The sequence below is a fragment of the Falco punctatus genome (genome assembly GCF_963210335.1).
Source record: "Falco punctatus genome assembly, chromosome: 8".
Classification (NCBI taxonomy): domain Eukaryota; kingdom Metazoa; phylum Chordata; class Aves; order Falconiformes; family Falconidae; genus Falco; species Falco punctatus.
In genome coordinates, this window is record NC_137588.1 from 12185433 (window position 1) to 12205582 (window position 20150).

General features: G+C 41.3%; 1 protein-coding gene across 16 annotated transcripts in view; it reads left to right on the forward strand.

Annotated features, from left to right (window-relative positions):
- The window catches only part of ZNF804A (zinc finger protein 804A), a 228827-nt gene continuing 208677 nt past the window's right edge, over window positions 1-20150 (forward strand). For 10 of the 16 annotated variants that reach the window (XR_013929987.1, XR_013929988.1, XR_013929989.1 and 7 more), the window contains exon 1: window positions 161-313. Coding sequence is in view for 1 of the 16 variants with exons in the window: in XM_080399324.1 (XP_080255450.1) it covers window positions 203-313 (111 nt within the window). In the remaining 15 variants the exon portion in view is untranslated. The other 6 variants (XR_013929999.1, XR_013930000.1, XR_013929996.1 and 3 more) reach the window with 5 other exon arrangements.

A 20150-nucleotide genomic window follows, 5' to 3' on the forward strand; every position in this document is an offset into this window, starting at 1 on the left:
GACGGCTCCGCCGCGGCCGCGGCGCCGCTCCTCCCCCGGCAGCCAGCGCCGCGCCGCGCCTGAGGGGCTGCGCCCCCCGCCCCTCCGCCGGCGCCGCACATGCCGCGGGGCCCCGCCGGCCCCGGCCCTCCCCGCCGAGCCCAGGCCGGCCTGAGCGCCCCGCCGGTGGCGGGGAGGCGGCCCCGGCCCCATCCCCGGCTCCATGGAGTGCTACTACATTGTCATCAGCTCCGCGCACCTCAGCAACGGGCACTTTCGCAACATCAAGGGAGTTTTCCGTGGCCCCCTCAGCAAGAACGGGAACAAAACTCTGGTAATGGCTTCTTCCCTTGCCTCCCTCCTTCCTCCCCTCCTCGCAGCAGCGGCTCCGGCTGGCGGGCAGCCGCCGTGGGTGAGCTGCCGGCGCCGCAGGCAGCCGGGGTGCCGGCCCTCCCGGCGCGGTCGGTGGTGCCCGCACCGCCCCGCACCGCCGCGGGGATGCGGTGCCCTCGGCTCCCGCCCGCCCGGCTCCCCTCCGTGCTGGGGAGGCTCTCCCCGCGTCCCTGGGGCGGTCTGTGCAGCGGCAGGGTGGGCGCTTGCATGTCCCTTGCATGGCTGGTTGTGGAGAGCCGGTGAACGGCAAGCCCGAAGCCCCTTTTCGGCGGGGAGCCGCGGGGCTGGGGCTGCTCGGCCCGGGGAAGGGGGCGGCTGGCGGACACCCCCCGCGCACCGGGCGCCTCCCGTTGCGGACGGGGAGTGGGGGGGGCTGGAAGTGCGGCTGGGTGAAGTGAGGAGGGGACCCCAAACTTGGTTACTTGGGGTCTGAGCTGTTTGGGCTCAGAGATGCGGCTGTGCGAGAGCAGCTTGGGGAGCGGCACCCGGGTGTGATGGTTGGGCTGCCGAGTTTTTTCAAAGCAAAACTCCGCGTTTGGAAGGAATTGATGGCTTCAGGTAACTGCTCGGTGCTCCGGGAAGTCTGCATCTTAAGGCTCTTAAAACTGTTTCTGTGTACACGTGCCCTGCTTTGATATCTTTACATTTGTTGGGTTTCCTGCGTGTTTTTGCTGACTTGCCTGGGCTGGCTTCGCTACTATTGCTGAACTTCAATGGCAGAGTTACGACGCGCCAGTGTTGGCAATACGTGTGCTCTCCCGCCCGTTCAGATGAAAGGGATGTGGGATAACGGCGGGCTGGGTGAGCTGCATCACGTAACATCTCAATCGCCGCACAGCAAAGTGCGGACAGACGTCTGGAGAGTAGGATGGAGCTGAAAGAGGGGCTTAGCCACGTTGTTTATCACTCTCTCCCATCGCCGTCTTACTCTGAAATCCCCTTTGGAGGAGATGGAGCAGAACTTGCCACATTCTTCTTCACTCGAATGCATGACCTATATTGATAGGGAATTTACTAAAGTACTTAACATTTGCTGGAGTTGGCAAGCTTGCAGTTTCTCCCTAAATAAAGAGATTAAAGCAAGTCTGAGCCAAGTCATAAAAATAGTAACTACTACGAGAGAATCTGAGGCAGATTTTTGGACTGTTGCAAATGTAAAGTTCCTGCTTTCACGTTGTAAATCTTACCACAATTTTACGTGCTGTGGATTCTGCATATTTTTCTGTTAGGGATTACGTTCTTGGAATTTTAAACAAGTATTTGTAGTATCCATGAGATGGCAATATGCATGTAATATTTCACTGTAACAGTTGCAAACTCAAGACCCACTGTAGAAATATTTGGTACACTTAAAATAATTGCATGATGCATCACCTTCTCTCTACTGAAAAATTTTAGTAAAGATGCATTTGGACAGGACTGAGAATACTCTGATGTAACTTTTGGACTGTGTATTTATCTTGTAATTTGTAAATGATTCTGCTTCAATAACATTTTATTCTGGCTTTTTGATCCCCCACCCTGGCAAAAAAAAGCAGCCCTGTATTCTCAACATTCCTGATTGGTCTATTTATGAGATCATGAGTAATGAGTAAAAACATTAGTGACCAAATTACATTGGAGAAGACTGGTATTAACTTAAAAATCAAATAAAAATATTGCGTAGGCTTTGAAACATGCTTGCTCTGGAAAGAAATTTAACTCAACCCTGTTCTTCAGCGAGACAGGGTAGATGTGAAGGGAGAAGAGATAGGATGGGGTTTGGGTTTCCCATGGGACACCTTACCTTTCAGAAGCTTTTGTTGTGGGCGGTGGGGAGAGTAACTGGCAAAAGTTTTTGCAGGGTTAAAAAGGGAGAGTTCTCGATGCTGGCTCTGTGGACAGTAAAATGAAGTCCTTTGCTATGAAATAAATGCTACATACGCAGACGTCAAACTTTTATTTATGTTTGATTTTTAATTTAAAGGAGGGAGAGATACCATTGGGTTGTGATACAGGGCGATTGGATACTTCAGACTAACAGTTCTGTGGTGCTGAAGTACATTTCAGCCAGCTCCAAGGCTGAAACCAACAGAGGATCGGTCACTTTCCCTGTAAATAGGCTTTCAAATGGAAAAAGATTAAAATCTTTATTAATACAAAGTAGAATATGCCTGTAGAAGTTCCGATAAGAATGCAGCCTTTTAATATGCTCTTGGTGGCTTCTATCCTAGAGTAAGACCAGGAGAAAAAGCAATTTGTCAATCTAAACCCCAGAAATATTTTGGAGCCACTCTGACTGAGACCTACCTTCCTATTTTGCTCTAAAGCATTCCGCCAGTTTTCATCTGTGCTCCAAGCTTTCTAACATCACTGTTTCCTCATAAACTGAGGAGAACCTGACAACAGCCTCTGCTTGTACAGCATAGAACTGCTTCTGTGCAAAACTTGCAATATTTGTTAAGCTATGCTTCTCTTAAACAGTTCTGCCACTATGCTCTATCTGGAAAGAAAGATGACTATACATGCTACAGTAGAATTTCACAGCAATTAAGAAAGTACTGGTCCTAGTCAAATGATGAAGTTGTGGTTTCAAGATGATTTTGTGTAGTGTATCTTCAAACCTGGTAGCTAGTTAGGTTTCAGGGGAGGAAGGTCCTTAGAGCTTCTGGCTGCTGTCCCACACTGAAGTGTCCTGCTGTTCACCGGCAACTCATCTTTTTTGCCCTGCTCTCCAAGAGAGGTCACTGAGAAACACTTTTCCCAACTCTTTGTCCCTGCAGGTGATCCTTAGATGTTCATCCTCTGCCTATGTCCTGGTTCACACAGAATTAATCATCTAAAGCTTTACGAAGTTTTGGTTCAAAGCCCACAGAAGGTAACTGGAAGAAAGAGCTACAAATTCTTGCTCACCTAGTAGGGAACATAAAGCGCTAAGCTTTGTCCTTCCAAAAAAGTCTTTCTCAGTGGAGAGCATCAGAGAGTTAGTTTATGGTAAAAAGATGGAATAACAGTGTTTCTATTGCCTAGTTCCCAGCCACGGCCTTTTTCTAAGTCATATCTACCTGTAGTGTCTACTGAGTGCAAGGCTTTGAGATGGGATTGTGTGGGTGGAGAGAAAAGGATGAGGTGAAGTGTAGGAGAAGGAGGGGATGGCCATGCTTTTGTTCCTCAAGGGAAGATTTAGAGGGAAAACCTGAGCTTGGAAAGAAGTGAAAGGCATAAGAGGGAACAAAGCAAAGGGTGGATTTAACCAAACTGAGATAAGAGGCTACTATAACCCCCCACTTTTTAAATTAAGTAAGATATGAAAAAAATGCTTGTGAATGAAGCTTTAGTGAGATGGTGGGGGAGGATGAAGGAACGCTTGTCTGTGTACAGCTGCGGGTACCTGACAGTGCAGCTTTGCAGGGTGCACAGAGTGTACGCCCCCGGGTAACAGCTCCGTGCGGGCAGGACCCGTGTACCTGATTGTAATGTGCTGCTCCTTATCAGGAGAGCGCATCTGAATAATGAATTGATGGGAAACTCAGCACATGTGGGAGAATAGCATCCTGACTCTTAAAATTCCTTCAGAAAATGCAGCGGTTTGGTTAAAAGGAGCTGGTGGTGTTTGGGCTGTTGGGTAAGCTTTGTCCTCCCCCACTGCAGTTTCTACTGTCTGAAACACCCTTCAGGTACGTAAAGCCTCATAACAATCATGGAACTACCACTTCGGTGCTCTGGGGCAGCTCCTTGGAAGGGATGCTTTGTTGGTGGGGTACTGTTCAAGTGAACCGACTGCTGATCTTTGCATGGCAGATCGTTTTTGACAAGAAATTCAAAACTTACCATGTGGGTCAGTAATGTGTAATGATGTTGCAAATTTCTGATGCTCTTTCTGTGTTTTAATGTAATATTGGTTATGCCTTGGTGTTTTAATCAATGAATATAGGCCTGATTGCTTGGCCATGTCTTGTCAGGGTTCCTATCTAGTGACTTTGAAGCTTTTCCCAAGGCTGTTGTTTTTAGCAGTAGCAATCTGTAGAAATTTGTTTGCTACAAACTCTTTTGTCCACAGATCTCCTGAAGTTTTCATGCACTTACAGTGTTATTTTTTTCTATACCTTATGTTATTGATGTCAAATTACACTAGTCTGTCTTTGTAATTTATCTTCCTTGCTGTGGCTGCTGTCTTGCAGTTTATAATCTCAAAAAGTATTGAAACTTGTATGGAAAAATAGCTCTCTGGAGGGAGAAATCAGTTGTTCAGACTCACAACCACAAGCGATTTGCTAAATCCTTAAAATGTCTTTCAGAATATAAACCAAACCATTTTCAAGCATTATCCTGGTTACATGTACAGTTTCTGGTTTGTCAGCAAGAGAACTGACTCTTGGTCTTCTGAGTAGCTGGTACGTGACTGGTGACTGAATATCTGCTCTTTCACCCAAGGATAGTCTACTGGTGTAAATGGCAGTGAAGAAGAACTAGCCATGTAGGGCTCATTCACATCTTTTAATTGGACAAGTACATTTTTTCTGTTGCTGATCGGAATGAGTAAGGTTCAGTTGCTTGCCCAAGGAGGTCAGTGAAAAGTTTAGACCTTTATATGGTATGAATTGCTGCTGGAGTTGTGGTTTTAAGTGTCTTGTTGATACTAATAGAAAGTAGGTGAGGTCAAGAATTCCCTGGTCAGTAGTTGGTTAAAGACTGCTGTTTCAAATGTACCAAACACAGTAACCTGTTACTGTGTATAACAATAACCTCTCTATATGCATGTAAATATATAGGTTTATACTTTGGTTATAACTATGTATGCACAGGGGACTTCAGGGGAAGAATTGAAATAGTGGTCCCCAGCTCCAAGGGAGACAGGCACAAATGATCTCAAACTGGAATCAGGCTTTGAGCTCAGTGTGGAGAGGAAGATCACATGAACTTCAGGTGGCTACCATGTAGTACAGCTCCATGCCTCCCAGTCAGCTTGGTTGTAGGTGCAGGGAGTGCATGTTGACCTTTAAAATACAGTGTAGGTACAGGTCTGTCTAAAAAGCTGTTGGTTGTCCATTAAGACCATATTTTGTTAATCCAGCTGTTTTTGCCATCAGCTATCTTGCCTCTTAGGTTTATTGAACAAAACTGCTTTGAATTTTTATTTATAAACCTTTGTGTGTGTGTGTGTGTGTATATATGAAAATACTTACAACTTCTTTTACAAGTCCTAGGGCTTAGTTCTGCTTTTATAAGAACTCCACAGAGTTCAGATGCTGGTACGCTAGTGTCTTCTGAAAATGCCATCTGTTGTTCAGGCTGTCTGTTGTCTTTAGCTCTTTTACATTTTGTAGAATATTTTTGTGCTTCTAGATCAACTAAAGTAAATATGTTGTGGTGGTCATAGAAATTCTCTTAAAATTGATTTTTATTACAACTATGCGTACCCTACTACAGTAAGAAAGCAGTAAACTACTTGTAAATCGGCTTTCCTGATGAAAAATCTTCTAGCTGTTGTACTCATGCATGGTCAGATGGAAATGCCTGCTGATTTCGAGTCATTTAACACGTGTGAAATAAACAAAACTTACCAGAGGTTTATTTTAAATACAGGTAAAAACAGGTCCTGCAGTTCTGTTTGCCATATTGTATATTGCCAGTAGCCGAGGGTAGTTTTAAAATTCTGTCTTATACATGCAGGATTTAATAAAACTTTTTTTTTAGAAAAAAAATTTTTACAAAAAATTGCAATGTATTATACGTTTTTCATCTTTAGCATTGCGGAGTTTGTAGGGTAGAGTTGTTAGGCTTGAGTTATCTTGGTTAAGGGAGAAAAATTACCTGGTACTTCCATGAGGGGTTTGTCCCCTGTGAACGTGCTGGTGTCTGTGGCGTCTCACTGTGCTCACGAACCAGGCTTGGAACTCGATAATGTTTCCATCTTTTCTGTGAGAGAAGCTGAACAGCCCTAACTCATTAAAATATTAAAATGCAAAACAAATTCTACCTAATTTGATTTGAATAGTTAATCAGTGTCACTTAAATCATGATTGAAAACCAACCACTTGGAAGACAACAAAATAATTCGGTAAAAGGGAAGTAACAATGAAATCATATCTGTGTTCTGCATCTAGAGTTCATTTGTCTGAACACAGGCGACTCTTTTTTAAATAAGGCTCTTGGTAGTAGGCCTGAGTGAAAGCACCATCAGCAGGGTCGTTTTGGTTAGCTGAACGAAGATAAGTCTATCATAATTTATGTGCATTTCCAAGGCAACTCTGAGGGGTCGCAGGTGCCATGCAGTGAGATGCGGGGCACTCGTGTCCATCAGGCTCCGTATGAGTGCATCATCTGTACCAAAATACAGTGGGAGCTGGAGCCCAACATGCAGCAAATTTTAACTGGGGCAGCTTCTGATTCAGAGCTAGTACTGAGGCAGACTTTTGTGCTGTAACAGCTTATTAAATGCATGATAAGCTTCAAACACATCGGTATTCTGTTGAACGTAATTAGACTATTACCATGGTTAAATTAGTACACTTGTTTATTTTTTTTTCAGATCAAGGCCTTAAAGAGTAAGTCTGAGGAGAGCCGTTGCCTTGAATATTTTCTAATGCAAATATCCATAGCAATCTCTGAGCTCAGAGATACAGAACATTAATTTTAACGCGTTGCTCAGTCTGGAAAACTCTGTTGCGCACATGTTGTTTTAACATGTTGCTAACTGGCAAACAGCAAGTTGGCTTCTGTATTTTCAAAACCATACATACTTTTGGATGCATTAAACTTACGGAACCTTCTCAAGGTGCAGGTTGCAGTTCTAAAAGTCTCACCTTTCCCATAGGCTGTGGGAACGTGTGGGTTTTCTGACCTTCCTATCATCAGGGATTCACCATTGAAAAAAACAGTTAACTGTGAGGAGGACATCCAGGGGACACCGAGTAGTGGCCTTTTAGTTTAGCACATTGGGTTTTCCAGTAGGACTTGACTAAATAGCTGCAAGATCTTGGATGCCCCTATCTGGTGACAATTGCAATATTTCCTTTTTTGAATGGCACCCAAGTATGCCAGCAGGAATAACTAATCTCTGCAAGAGTCAAAAATATTGAATGGATGCATCTTGAAATGTGGGGATGGACCAAGATAATCCCACAAAATCAATCCAGAGCATTTTCTATTATATAATACCTTAATACAGTTACTAATGATGGCGGCCTTATTTATAGCATAGGTTCTTTAACACTGCCTGGTGGTGGTGGAAAGTGAGTTGATTTTTTTTGTTTGCTTGCTTGTGATTCAAATGTAAACACAGGAGAGGGAGTGAGCCTTCCTCATTTAGCTGTATCTGGCCAATCCCTAATAAACAAATACTAGTCAGACCCTTTCATTTTTCCACGCATTTTTGGAGTGAGAACAAACACTTTTCCTCCAGCATTCTTGAGAGGCTGGTATGTGATGAGCTGTGACTTCATGTTGTTTAACCAAAAAAACCCACCCCAAAGTAAACAAAACAACATTTACTCACGAGGAGGCACAATATTTGTCATGTTTAACCTTGTTTTTTCAATAGAGATAAGAAACTGCCTGAAGGCATCAGGAAACTGGAATTTTAAACTCATAGTGTAATTAATTTATTTTGTTAAAGTATGTTTACGATTCCCTTCCTCTAGGGAAGGGAATGCCACTAGCCATGGCAGGGGTACAGATTGGGCAGAAGGTTTTGTTTTTCCCTTGGCAGATGTTTGTTCTGAACCATCTGAGTTGTATGTGAACACGAATCTCTGCAGAACCCTATTTTTTTCAATTTTTTTTAATTCTTTCAGATAGTAAATTTCCAGATATTTTCCATGTGGGATTTTAAATGGTGGTAGTTGTACAGATAGTTTTGTAAGAAAGGACATGCAAATTGTTCCCCCACAGCTGTAAGAGCAAATCCTCAAATAAGGCCTGGAGAGTAATCTCCAGCTCTCCCGCCTGCCATTGCTCTCCTCATTGAATACAGTGAAGGACAGGGGTTTGACTTAGAATTCTGGAAGCATCTTGGAAAATGTTTAAAATTGGTTTGAGGAACTGAGATTTATTATTTTTTTTTTGTAGCAACTTGTCTTTGCATTTCTTTAATATTTTTTTAGTTTTTGGTGAAAAGGGTATTTTTAGAGAGACTTCTTTCCTCAAATAGAGAGTGATCGGACTGCCTCCTCTGGGACCCAGCTCAACTCAAATATTCATGTTGCTGAATTTCTCACAGCTACATATAGCTGTATTGCTTACATTGGCCAAGTCTTGGTCAGGTTGTTTTCTTTAAAACTTTGTAGTGCAAAATGTCTGGTAGAATTTGCCTCTTCACCTTACAGAAATAAGTTTCTGGATTAGGAAAACTGCTTCCTTTCCAGCTTACTGATAACATATATCCACAGCAAATACAAATCAATGTTTCTGAAATCTGTGAGACTGTGATTTAAGAAACAGAACAACCCCCAAACCCCCCTCTTTTCTGTGTGTGTGTGTCCATAAAGTTTGTGGATTCCCCCCCCCCCCCCCCCCCCCAATAAATAAACTTACAACTTGATTTACATGGCAGGATGTAATTGTTCTTTTAGGGTTTCTGTGTAAACAGCTGCATTTTCTAAGTATTTAATTTCTGTTGGAAGTGTTTTTAAGAGGAGAGCACAATACCCATTACAGAACAGCGTATCAGCTACTACTTCATAAAATGGAGTTTGATAAAATGTCTGGACTTCAAGCTTGAGGACGCTCTTGGGTCTGTATAGGGTTATGATTCATACATGGGTCTAGCCAAGCAGTCCGCGACACAACTTGAGCCTGAATCTGTACAGAAAAATGCTTTTATTTATTTATTGATTCTAAATTAGTTATTATTGAAACATATGATTACTTAGGGAAGTTTGCGTAAATGTGTTGATTTTTTTAAAGATGTTTGGCCTTGCTCTGTTGGAAACAGTTGGCTTTGCTGTCTCATGAAAGGGTAGAGCGTGGACAAAGATGTTCGCCGAAAGCCTTGCCAGTCTCTAAACCTGCTTGTCCCCGCCTTGGTACTTGTTCTTCGGCTGCTCCCAGTTCACAGGATGGCTTTCTGGCCTGTTCAGCAGCACTGTTTTTCTGTGGTAGGAAAAAAAGGTCCGTGGTCTGCCAATACCACATCCAGTTCGCCTCTTAACAGTTAGCTGCTGGCTATGCTGGGAAGGAGGGGGGGGTGGCCATGAGGAGTACCTGAGCAGGGTGGGCAGGGAGGATGGATGGGGAAGCGACCTGCGGAGCACGTGGTACCTGCTACGGGACACTGCTCTGCCTCTCCGCTCCCCACGGGCAAGGACTGAGCGTGTCGTCAGCTGATACGACCTCTGAAAAAGGCAGGGGCTTCTAAAGTGTATTCGTGGCGATGGTAATAAGCTTCTCCGGACCAACAGGCTTGAATCAATCAGCAAAGGTAACTTTTATTTGTTTATTTATTTATTGTGTTAGTATTTTTCATGTTTGGATAACTTGTTTTTATAAAATAACGGTAATACCAAGGGAAACAAAGCAGCTGATAGGAGACACCATGAACGACTTACGTTCCATTAATGCAAGGGTTCTTCCCCATTGTTAATAGCACAGGAAGGTGTTTATCCAGATGTTATGGCTTGGTTTGGTTTCTGAATTTAAAAAATACTACAAAGTAGCTAAGTGGCATAAATAACATTATACCACAGATCTTGGACTTTTTATGAACTTGCAGCATAGCACACTAGATTACAGTCTCCAGTATTTTTTTTTTTTTTTTGAATGTATTCTATTTTTACAAAGTATTCTTTATTGTCAAAAAAAGTGATAAAAAGTTTAGGTTTACTTAGAAGCGAGACTCTGGAAACTTAATGTAATTACATGAAGAACATTATGCTTTTTCACATGAGGTTTATACAAATAAACCAGGGTTGCTAATAGCTTTTATGCTGCTTATTTATGATACATTCTTAAAACATAGTTAGCTGATGCTTTAGACTACTCTGAGGTTAGCAGTGAAGCAAACTGCAGAGTAGATTTGGGACTTGTTGGTTCTTTGCTTTGATATTTCTGATAGTAATGTTAGTTTTGTGATAGTTTTAAGGAAAATATTCTTTTACAAGGGAGAAAAAATGAGGTAATATTTCCAAAGGAACCACTAAATCACCTGACAGCTATTTGTTTGGCAAATAAATGAATGTGTGTGAACTAGCAGGTAGCATTAATGATCAGAAAGAGATTAAAACAGTTTTGAAGGACCACTTCCAAAGGTTTATGGAGTTGTAATACTCAGGGTCTGTTGAGCAGAGACAAGAGCTTACTACCAACAGGATGTCCAAAATACTTGAGAGTTTCTTTATAAAACACCTTTGAGTGCTTGTGAGTGCGGAATTGCCAAGGCAATGTCGTGAGAGAAAGCCTAGTGAATCCCCGTAGCTGGAGCATTATGCCTGCAGCTGCAGGTGGTGGCAGCGTGTGCCCAGAGTGGACCTGCTTTATGAGTAACTGGGAAGTAAAGAAGAAAAATGGAGTTTCCCAGTGTGCTGGTATTTGAAGGGAAACTTCAGCTAGGTATGTGAAGGGAGCAAAAATACCCAAGCTATTTCATATAGTGAAAACGAAGGGTCACCAAATGTTAGCAAACTATTGCAGTGACTAATGATAAGGTGGAACTGAGGAAAGACTATGACAAAGGTTTGCCTGTCAGCATGTTCATGGTGGCAGTGGCAGTATATCTGCTTTGTTTGTTCGGGTTCTTGCATTGAGAAACTGGACAGACTTGGAGAGTTTTTGGTCAATCAGATTCCTCTTGGAGGTATGTGGAGGGTGGCAACAAGCTGAAGTTAAGAGATGGGAAATTCTGATCAGGGATAAGGAAAAAGAAAAAATTTGAAGGGTGGTCAAGCACTCGAAGAGGTTGCCAGAGAGGCTGAGGGCACTCCATCCTTGGAGATGCTCAAAGTTTGACTAAGCAGCCTTAATCTGCCTGGTTGTGCTCTTAAGCAAGGTGTAATGTCCCTTTCAGTCAATGTTATGATTTTGTGTTTGATCTGTAGGAGAGGGGCTTTTAATGTCATCCTCTGTGGTATGAAGCTCCTTGGGGAGCGAGGCATGTCACTGTCATGTCCTGCTTACGGCCTTTTGGGACCACTGGGTGCTCGTGGCTCACATTCCAGGTGCTGGCTGGCTGGCAGGAGCCATGTCTTAGCTGACTTTCTCTGGGGATCTCCTAATCTGTCAGAGGTCTGACATATAGTGCTTGTTTCAGCTCTCAGTAACAAATAAATCAAATGCAACTATTGAATCTACTTACAGTTTCTTTTTAGGGATTCCTGAGCTGAGTCATGGTTTTCATAGTCAGTGACCCAACTTATAATTAAGAAGGATGATGGACTCGGAACTTGTCCAAAACGAATTCATATTTAGCTCTCACTCTCCACAAATCATATGCATTATCAGCAGTATTTTATTGATTACACTTTTTCATATTAAAAATTGCTGGAGTATAGAATCTCTAATTTTAGAAAGGCTTTTAAAAGGTACTCAGGAGCACTGCTGATAGAGGAATTGATTTGCTATTAGAACAGCATTATGCAGAGGCAAGGAAAAGTCAAGCTGAGCATTTTCTAAAGGCATTGTGTGGTGCACTCCTGCATTACTGGAGACGCAGATTGTTGCAAAAAGGTAAAATAAGGAACAAGCCATAAAACTGACTTTCTTCAGCCCACAGAGCTCTTACATTGTGGGATGGACAGTGTATACTTCCATAGTTTGAGTATTTCCAGGAAATCGGTCAGGTATTTTGCATCTCTTCATACAGCAGGTATGGTCTGTTTATGGGTTGATTTTTTTTTTTTGCTCTTATATATTTATATAATTAGTTATATTAGATTTTTATATTTTATAATGTATATAATATTTATAATTATCATATGCAATTAGTTTTTATTATATTTTAAAACTATATTACGTATATGCAGACCCGTGTTTAACACAGTGGTATGGCATCATACTCATTTCCTATAGTTCATGATTTACGTAGAGCAATTATGATTCTGAGGGAGGGCAGTGCCAAAGCTTGTTATGAGTGGCTGAATCTCTCTTTTCTGTAAGAGGGGGCTAGTTGATATGAACAGACAGTTTTCACTTACTGGAATGGAACTGAGCAGAAGACCAACCTTGCAGAAGTCCCCATAGAGCAGATCTGTGCATGTGAAGACTGAGTATGTTCTCCTTCATCCCCATCACAAGCAGTAGAATTCTAGTGCTTGCCTTGAAGTGTTCTGGTCGCTGCAGGCCAGGTACCGGCTAATGCTGACCATGTTGAAGTCAAGGGATGAATGTTGGATTTATTTTCAAATCGGTTAGTAGAGTAACCGGAGCCATATATAATCGCCTTCTAAAAAAATCTGTCAGAAGTTTGATGCGTAGTAAATGTGAAAGCTACAATATGGAATAAATTAGCAAATGGCTCAAGTTCAGTGTCTCTCTGAAGACTACAGGGGGGTAGAGGAAATTACACTTGTATTTTACACCTGCCAAATTGAATTACAGCAACAAATCTGTATAATTACAATTCAGAGACCATGATTTATTCTCGGAGTTAGGTAATTAGAAGCAGGACTGCACTTGAAGGCTCAAATTGGATTCTTAGAAAGAGTTCCTTACATGAATATGACCCATACAGAAATCAGTGTTTTCATCTCTTCTATTTTAAGAATTTTGAATCATAATATAAAGTGACTCATCCATTATTTCCTCATCTCTTCATCAGCAAGATGCACAAGAAATTGTTCCTTTGATTGTTTCCCTGCAAATGTGAAATCTTTACAGTTTCTTCTCTTTTCAACAGGCATTCATAAATCCAATTAACATTAATGAGTCTCACATGTGTGCATCAAGAGAAAGAAAAAGGACCTTTTGTCTCTTAAAGCATGTGTTTAACTGCAGAAAAAAATGAAGAAAAAGCTTTTGGTGAATTACGGGTTACAAAGTCAATAGCTTCTATCTCATTTTCGCAGTAGCTAACACATTCCCCTGGTTCTCTCTCCCCTGTCAAGGGTCCTTGTACGAGCTATAAATGCAGGATGAGCAGTGCTATTGGTGAAGTGGTGAGTGCTATTATTACCTTCAGTTCTAAGATTAATTACTAATAGGCCACATTTGCAACCGAATGGCAGGATTACAATAGGGTTAATGTGACTGTACTTCTGTCTCATGACATGACTCTGGGAATAAAGTGAAAAGGAGTAAAAAGTATTAATATCTTAGTGACCTATAAAAAAGAAGTGCTTAGTGCCGCTCTGCTTAGAGGGATGACAGGAGAACCTCTGAAGAATAAGACTGATGGTGCAAGAAGTTCGTGAGATTTCATATTACTCAGTAATATTTCTTGTTTACTTGGGGGGGGGGGGGGGCTCTTGGAGCAGCTGCGACTTTCGCGATGACACGGGAGGTCTTGATTGAGCTCAATGCTGTGAGCGGGGTCTTAGATCGAATACTGACCTCTAAAAAAGCATCTGCTCCTGTTGCTGGTAAAACAGTCTCAACACAGGGAATTTTGCTTAATTTAATTCATTGTCAATTAACACCAACTTTTGATTACTGAACTGTGTATTGGGGTTGGCAAAGAAGACTTAAATTGAAGAAATGCTTCCTTAAATTTGGCAGCAGTGAAGCTGGGGGAGGGGTGGGGAGGGAAGTGGGTGACTCACATCAGTGTCATGGCCAACCACAACGGGTGCGGGGTCCCCCACGTTCCCCCCACATCCCCTGCCCCCCAAACCTGCTGAGTGTCCCCAGTACCTTCCTCAGTCACAGCTGACGTGCAAAAAGGCTCCAAGGAGCTCATCGCAGTATAAATATGCTGAAACCATATGGTCTATCAGAATCATAATATCACTTCAGAGGTTTAGAAATAGCATGTTTATTAGCCGTAATCGCTCAAAACCTTTCATCTAAATGAATTGTCCTGAGTATTCAATGTAGTTACATTTCCATACAAACCTTTTGTGCCTTTCAGTTTGGAATAGAACCATCATCATTCACATAAAAAAACCCAACAGTGAAAGCCTCTTTGGTTGACCCCTGCGTCCACAGCCATCTAGTAGGATCAGGATCAGGACTTTCTTGGAGGCACAGATTACAGCTAATTCCATGTAAGATGATCTAACATGCACATCTATATAGGATGCTCTGTGCTTTAAAATAACTGTTACACTTTTCTGTCAGGAAGCATTTCCTCATTTCCTGATAATTTTACAGTTTTGCAGTGGTTTTTTCTCTGCATTGTTTGAATTTAAGCCCATTTTGTCTTGACTGTTTGCTTTTACTCCTTGATGGTTACATCCTTCAGATATCTGTAAACTGTAAGAATCCTCAATCCTTACATCTTTTCCAAGCTTGGCATGCTTAGCTGTTTTCCTCTTTCTTCATACATCGGTTCCTTTAGTCTTGATTATGCTGTGGGTTTTTGGTTTTGTTTTTTTGTTTGTTTGTTTTGAACTCGCTCCAGCGTTTCAACATAAATCTATCAAATGGTTCCTAGCAGTCCATATAAAAGGTGAAATTAGAAGAATTCCATGGATGTTGCTAGTGGTTCCTTGATGTATAGATACTTGGGGGTGGATTGTGCAGTCTGTATTTATAGAGGCATATGCTTATTCTATACATAATCTCACTAGGACCACTCACTTCATCCTGTTCTTATGACTTCCTTAATTTCCCCCTCCACTCCTTAAACTCCTTCCCACAAATGCAGCATTTGGCTATGGGTAGAGTTTTTAGTTTTGTGGAGTCTTTAGTAGTGCTGTGACTTCTCTATTGCCTTCAGTATATCAGATACAATTTTCAGCTTCTTAGGAAGATGCTTTGATAAATCCCTGATTATAACACTTGTAAGAGAGGCTTGTTTATATTTTGTAAGAATAATGTGATCCTTGCCAGAAGCTGACAGATTTATTTCCTTCTGCACTATTAATTGCTTGAACTTGTATGTGTATGAAAGAACAGGAATGAATATGATGTATTTCTACACAGCTAGAGACATAAGTTTTATTTCTGATCTCTTTGTCTTTTAATTTTTGCCTTATTTTCCCCTGTGTGGTTTTTTTTTTTCCCCTATCAGTGGAAGATCTACGTAGCTTGGTTAGAATTTCGCTGTTGTCCTGCTCAGTGCAAACCTCATCTCAGTGGGTATGTCCATTTTCTGTTGTGGCTCGTTGACCTCCTGGTCTGCTTTAGCTGACATTCCTTACGTGCTTTTTCTGGTTAGTGGGATGATCTGAATCCACTAAGGTTTTCTTTTGGGGTGGGGGAAGAAGTCACATTCGCTCCTTCCACTGCAGATATTTGGAAATACCTGCATTGTGTTGAACATAGATCTCACGGTTGATTCTTATACAGTTCTACAATCTAATTTTCTCTGTTTTACCTGCCTGACTAGATTGGCATCCTCATCACCTGCCATCTACCACAAATTCAGGTTCTTCCATTATTTCTTTATAGACTCAAATTTTAAATGACAGACATAAATTGAATGAAGGTGAGCTTTGCAGCAGACAAACGCTAGTCACCAATACGCCTAAGTTAATTTTTACTTGTAACGAAATATGAGAGCCGTCAAGATGTGCGTTTTATTAATCTGAAGAAGCATACTGCTTTGGCAACATCCATTTCCCAGGGATGCTGTAGCCTGCCAGGCTGCAGAAGTACCAGTTATTGTCAGCTTTTTCATAACAGGGTTAGCTCTTACATCTGTCTGTTCTCTTTCACCCTTCGTTGCTGCAGAGAAGTACAGAACATAACTTGAGTAACGTGAGATTCCATGTTATTTCATTTTGGGGCAACTGTGCTGCTCTCTTCTGTCCCCTCCTTCGCTGTGCTGGGCGCCAGGGTGCCTGTAGGACGGAGCTGACCTGCCAGCTAGGGTAGCAGGGCTGCCTTGCTTTCACTCCTGTTAAAGTACTGAACTTGGCAATGAAAGGAAGGAAAGAAAACATCGTAAAACTCTCAGATACAAGCTGACAAGTTAATATGCATGCTTGAACACTTAAAGAAATGAAATAAAATCCTGGGATGCCAGGGTTGTCTGGTGAGCAATCATTTTCATCACAAAGCTCTGGGTTTGAGAAATACTGGAAGAAGATAAACAGATTTAGTGATTTCTTGACATCACCCAACACTTTTTTTTTTCTTTTTTCTTTTAAACCATAACAGTATTTTATGTTTCTTGGTGCCTTTTCCATTTCCCCCATTCCATTTCTTTTATATCCGTCATTTGGAGGGACAGGGGCTGCCTGCGACTGCATTACTTGTAATTGGAAAGATGATTTGCTAAATGTAATTCTCTGTTTTAGACTGTGTACTTTTTAATGTCTCTCTGTCCCATGCTCCTACTTTGCTTTTCTTTCTTCTGTGCTCTGTTTTGCATATTTTTCCTTTCTGCCTATACCTTCCTCATGCTGTTTTCTTTCTTTTTTGTATTTTAAAAGCTTTGTTCCATTTCATATCCTAGGTCTTTGCAAGTTAATTCGCAAAACCAGATGCCATTTTAGAACTAGATAAACTGCCTTTGGTCAATCAGAAAATGAGAATTCAAGGTCTGAACTCTTGTTTTGACTAGGTTTTGGTGTTTGTGTTTTTTTGTTTTTTTTTTTAGAACAGGCTTTTTTGATTATGTTTTAAGTACAAGGTCTCTAATACAGTTGTAATTGCTTTGCTCATTAATTTGTTAAATCTGGTACAGATTTAATGGTATTGTTGCAGTTGGCATTTAGCTGATTGGAAAAACATGGTAATACTTGTGTTCAGATACTGCAAATGAGAGAATGGTAAACCTGGTTTATGCTACTCTATGCTTGCGGTACTCCACGTTGGTTCTTGTGAGCAGTTACAAGTTGGAAAAGTCCTCGTAAAGCTTGACTAGGTGGAACTCAGAAGTTGGTGTTTTGAAATGAGCATGTGGTTATTACTATTATTTATTTTTATAAAAAAACAACTAGGACACCAGAGTGACTGTGTGCATGCACACATAAGTATAGATATATAAAATGTATTTTCAGGCTCACTATTCCTTTTATAATGTGAACAGCATGATGGAGGCTGTGTTCAGGTAGACTTGAGTAAGCAGGGTGTGATCACACAAAAAAAAATGAAGAAATCTCTTGTAAAATTTTCTTGCAATTGTATTTTTTTTTTGTTTTCTTGGACAAGGAGACAACGGCAAAACTGAAGTGTGTTGTTTTAAACTGGCCTTCGTCATGATGGTGAACACTTAATCTGATGTGAATTCACCTTCAGATCTTTAAGATAAAGATCTGAGCTGCTGTTCTTAAAAAAAAAAAAAAAAAAAAAAAAATGTAATGAAAAAGTTATTTTGAAGAAATGGAGAGGGTGTGAGGAAGCAGAGGAGGATGCGGCTGGTAACAAAGCATATGGATTCCTTCAATAGCATTGCTAGAAATGCTGAAGTGGGTTCAACTGCTGGTAGCTGGGAGAGGACAGTGGTCATACTGGCAGAAGGATGGACTTCCCAGAGAAGTCTGACTCTCTGGCCATTTCTTGAGCAGGTCTCAAGGACCTGTGGCAGCACGTCACTTTGCTTAGGTATATAGTGAGGTACACTGGGAGTTGCTCCTTCTGTTGTACTCATGGGCTACATAAAGTCAAAAAGTCAAGAAGGTACTAAAAATGCATATACTGAAATTTAATATTGCTTAAACTTTGTGTTTTCTGAAAGGCATAGAAGAATATTTAAAACAAGATTGTGAAGCTTTTGACTCCTCCTAACTGTCAAACCTCATTAAAGCTTCCTTGAACGGTTTCCCTTCAGCTTTTTCCTGCTTGCCTCCCACAATAACAGTCTCTCCAGATGACAATAATAATCAAGTACTCTAATAAGCATATATACGGTAAATCAGTGCTGCCTATGCATATGGACTCATCTGCTTGCTGGTCTGTGTATGCGCATGGAAAATGGTCAGCTGCAAGGAGTCAGGCACCTGCACGCACCATTCATCAAGCTGATGTTTGGAGTACGTAGGGAAGCTAAATGGCTGGAAAGAGCTATCTTGTTCGAAAAAGCCACTTAACGACACATTCAGTGAGGAGGTAATATCTTTAAAAATATTTAGTGCCACTCAAAGCCTGAAAAAGCAACTCTTTGAAATATTTCAAGACCAGCATCTTTCAGGGGAAAGCTGAGCGGTTCATACGCAGTAATGTTAACTGTCTTTTAACGTAACAGTCTTAGATACTTAGATCCACTTACTACCTGGAAATACAGCTTGTACTGAAATCTATTAATTGTTTAAAAGTGTCAGATAGCAGAAGAGAACTGGCTTCATTACACTGTACTAAGCATGTTAGAATAATAATTTAGTACGTTCAAATCGCTGGGCAGGCAGGGATCATGAGCCTTTCTGACACTTTAACATTGTGATTCTGTCTCTGTTCACGTGAACAAAAAGTGGGGTTTTCAGAAAGGTTCCTGCTTATGCAGTGTATTTTTTGCTTCCTTAAGCTATATTCAGTGTTAGTTTTCACTGTTATATTTCATTTCTTATTGTACATGATAGATTTGATGTTTCCTTTAATCTTGCCTGCATTTCAGAGGTAAATGGAATTAATCCCGTGGTAAATTCCTATGTGTCCTCAATCGAACTGTCAAGCTTCTGTTGTTGGTCCTGGAAACATTTGTTTATCATCAGACTTGTTAAGTCTTATGTGTTGAGACCTAGACACGTACCAGTGGTTCCTATCTCATTCTTCCTGAAGCAAAGTGTCTGTCTCACTCATTTTCAGTGTTTGTAGCAACATATTACAAGTTGTCAGTAAGTGACATATTTTAAAGTGGGGTCATGTTTTGCTTTTCCACTACTAAAACGGGCCATAAACGAGACATCTTGTAGGTTCTGCTTTAAATGGGCAGCCGTGACTGAATCACGTGTTTATTCTGATGTTAATATTTAATATATGTGTGCCTTTGGATACTTTATGTATAAATGACCTGTTGAACAACCTGAAAATTACTGAAGTCTCCATGCATCTCCACAGGTTCTTCCCTGATCCATAGCAATGAGTGGGAATCGGAAGAGAGCTACGTATGCCTCCTATAGCAATAACTGGGGGCTGTTTAAATCAGTCGTGGGGATGCAGGAATGATCACATTACCTTGGCTTAGGAATGTTACCCTGTGTTATTTGAGCATGAATTTAGCCTGAGAAACAATGAGTAAATCGATTCAGCTTAGCTTTCTTTTCTCCTAGGCCAAGCTAATTTGAATTGCCTTACCTGGCTTGCAGTTAAGGGCAGGAATGAGGACCGTTGATTTACATAACCTTGTGAGAAGTTGGGGTTGCCCGTTTGAGCTGTAGGAGCTGCACTGAGGTGGCTTAAGCTCTGTAAAATTATTTTTGCCAGCACCTGCATTATAATTATTTTCAGAGGAATACCGTAGTTTTGAAGTGAGTTGCCTTTCTCCCTCTACCATGCATGTGTTGGTGTGATTTGCACGGCGGTGCTGGGACAGGTGAACTAGATTGCTTTTGGAGAAAATGAAACTTCCCTCCGTGAGTCTACCAAAATGTATGTTAAGCCATCAGTAAGATTCCAAACCAATGACTGGCCTTTGGATAGCTTTGAATTTAGATAGCGTGGGAATTGCAATATATCTAGTTTGAAGTCAAGTTCCTGATCTGCTTGTGTTACACAGCTGTTTACAGTAATTGAGTCAATGTAGAGATCCATCCTCTTGTGCAATTTCTTTGTAATGTAGACATGACCATATGTCTATATATAGACTGAGCTATGTCCAGAATCAG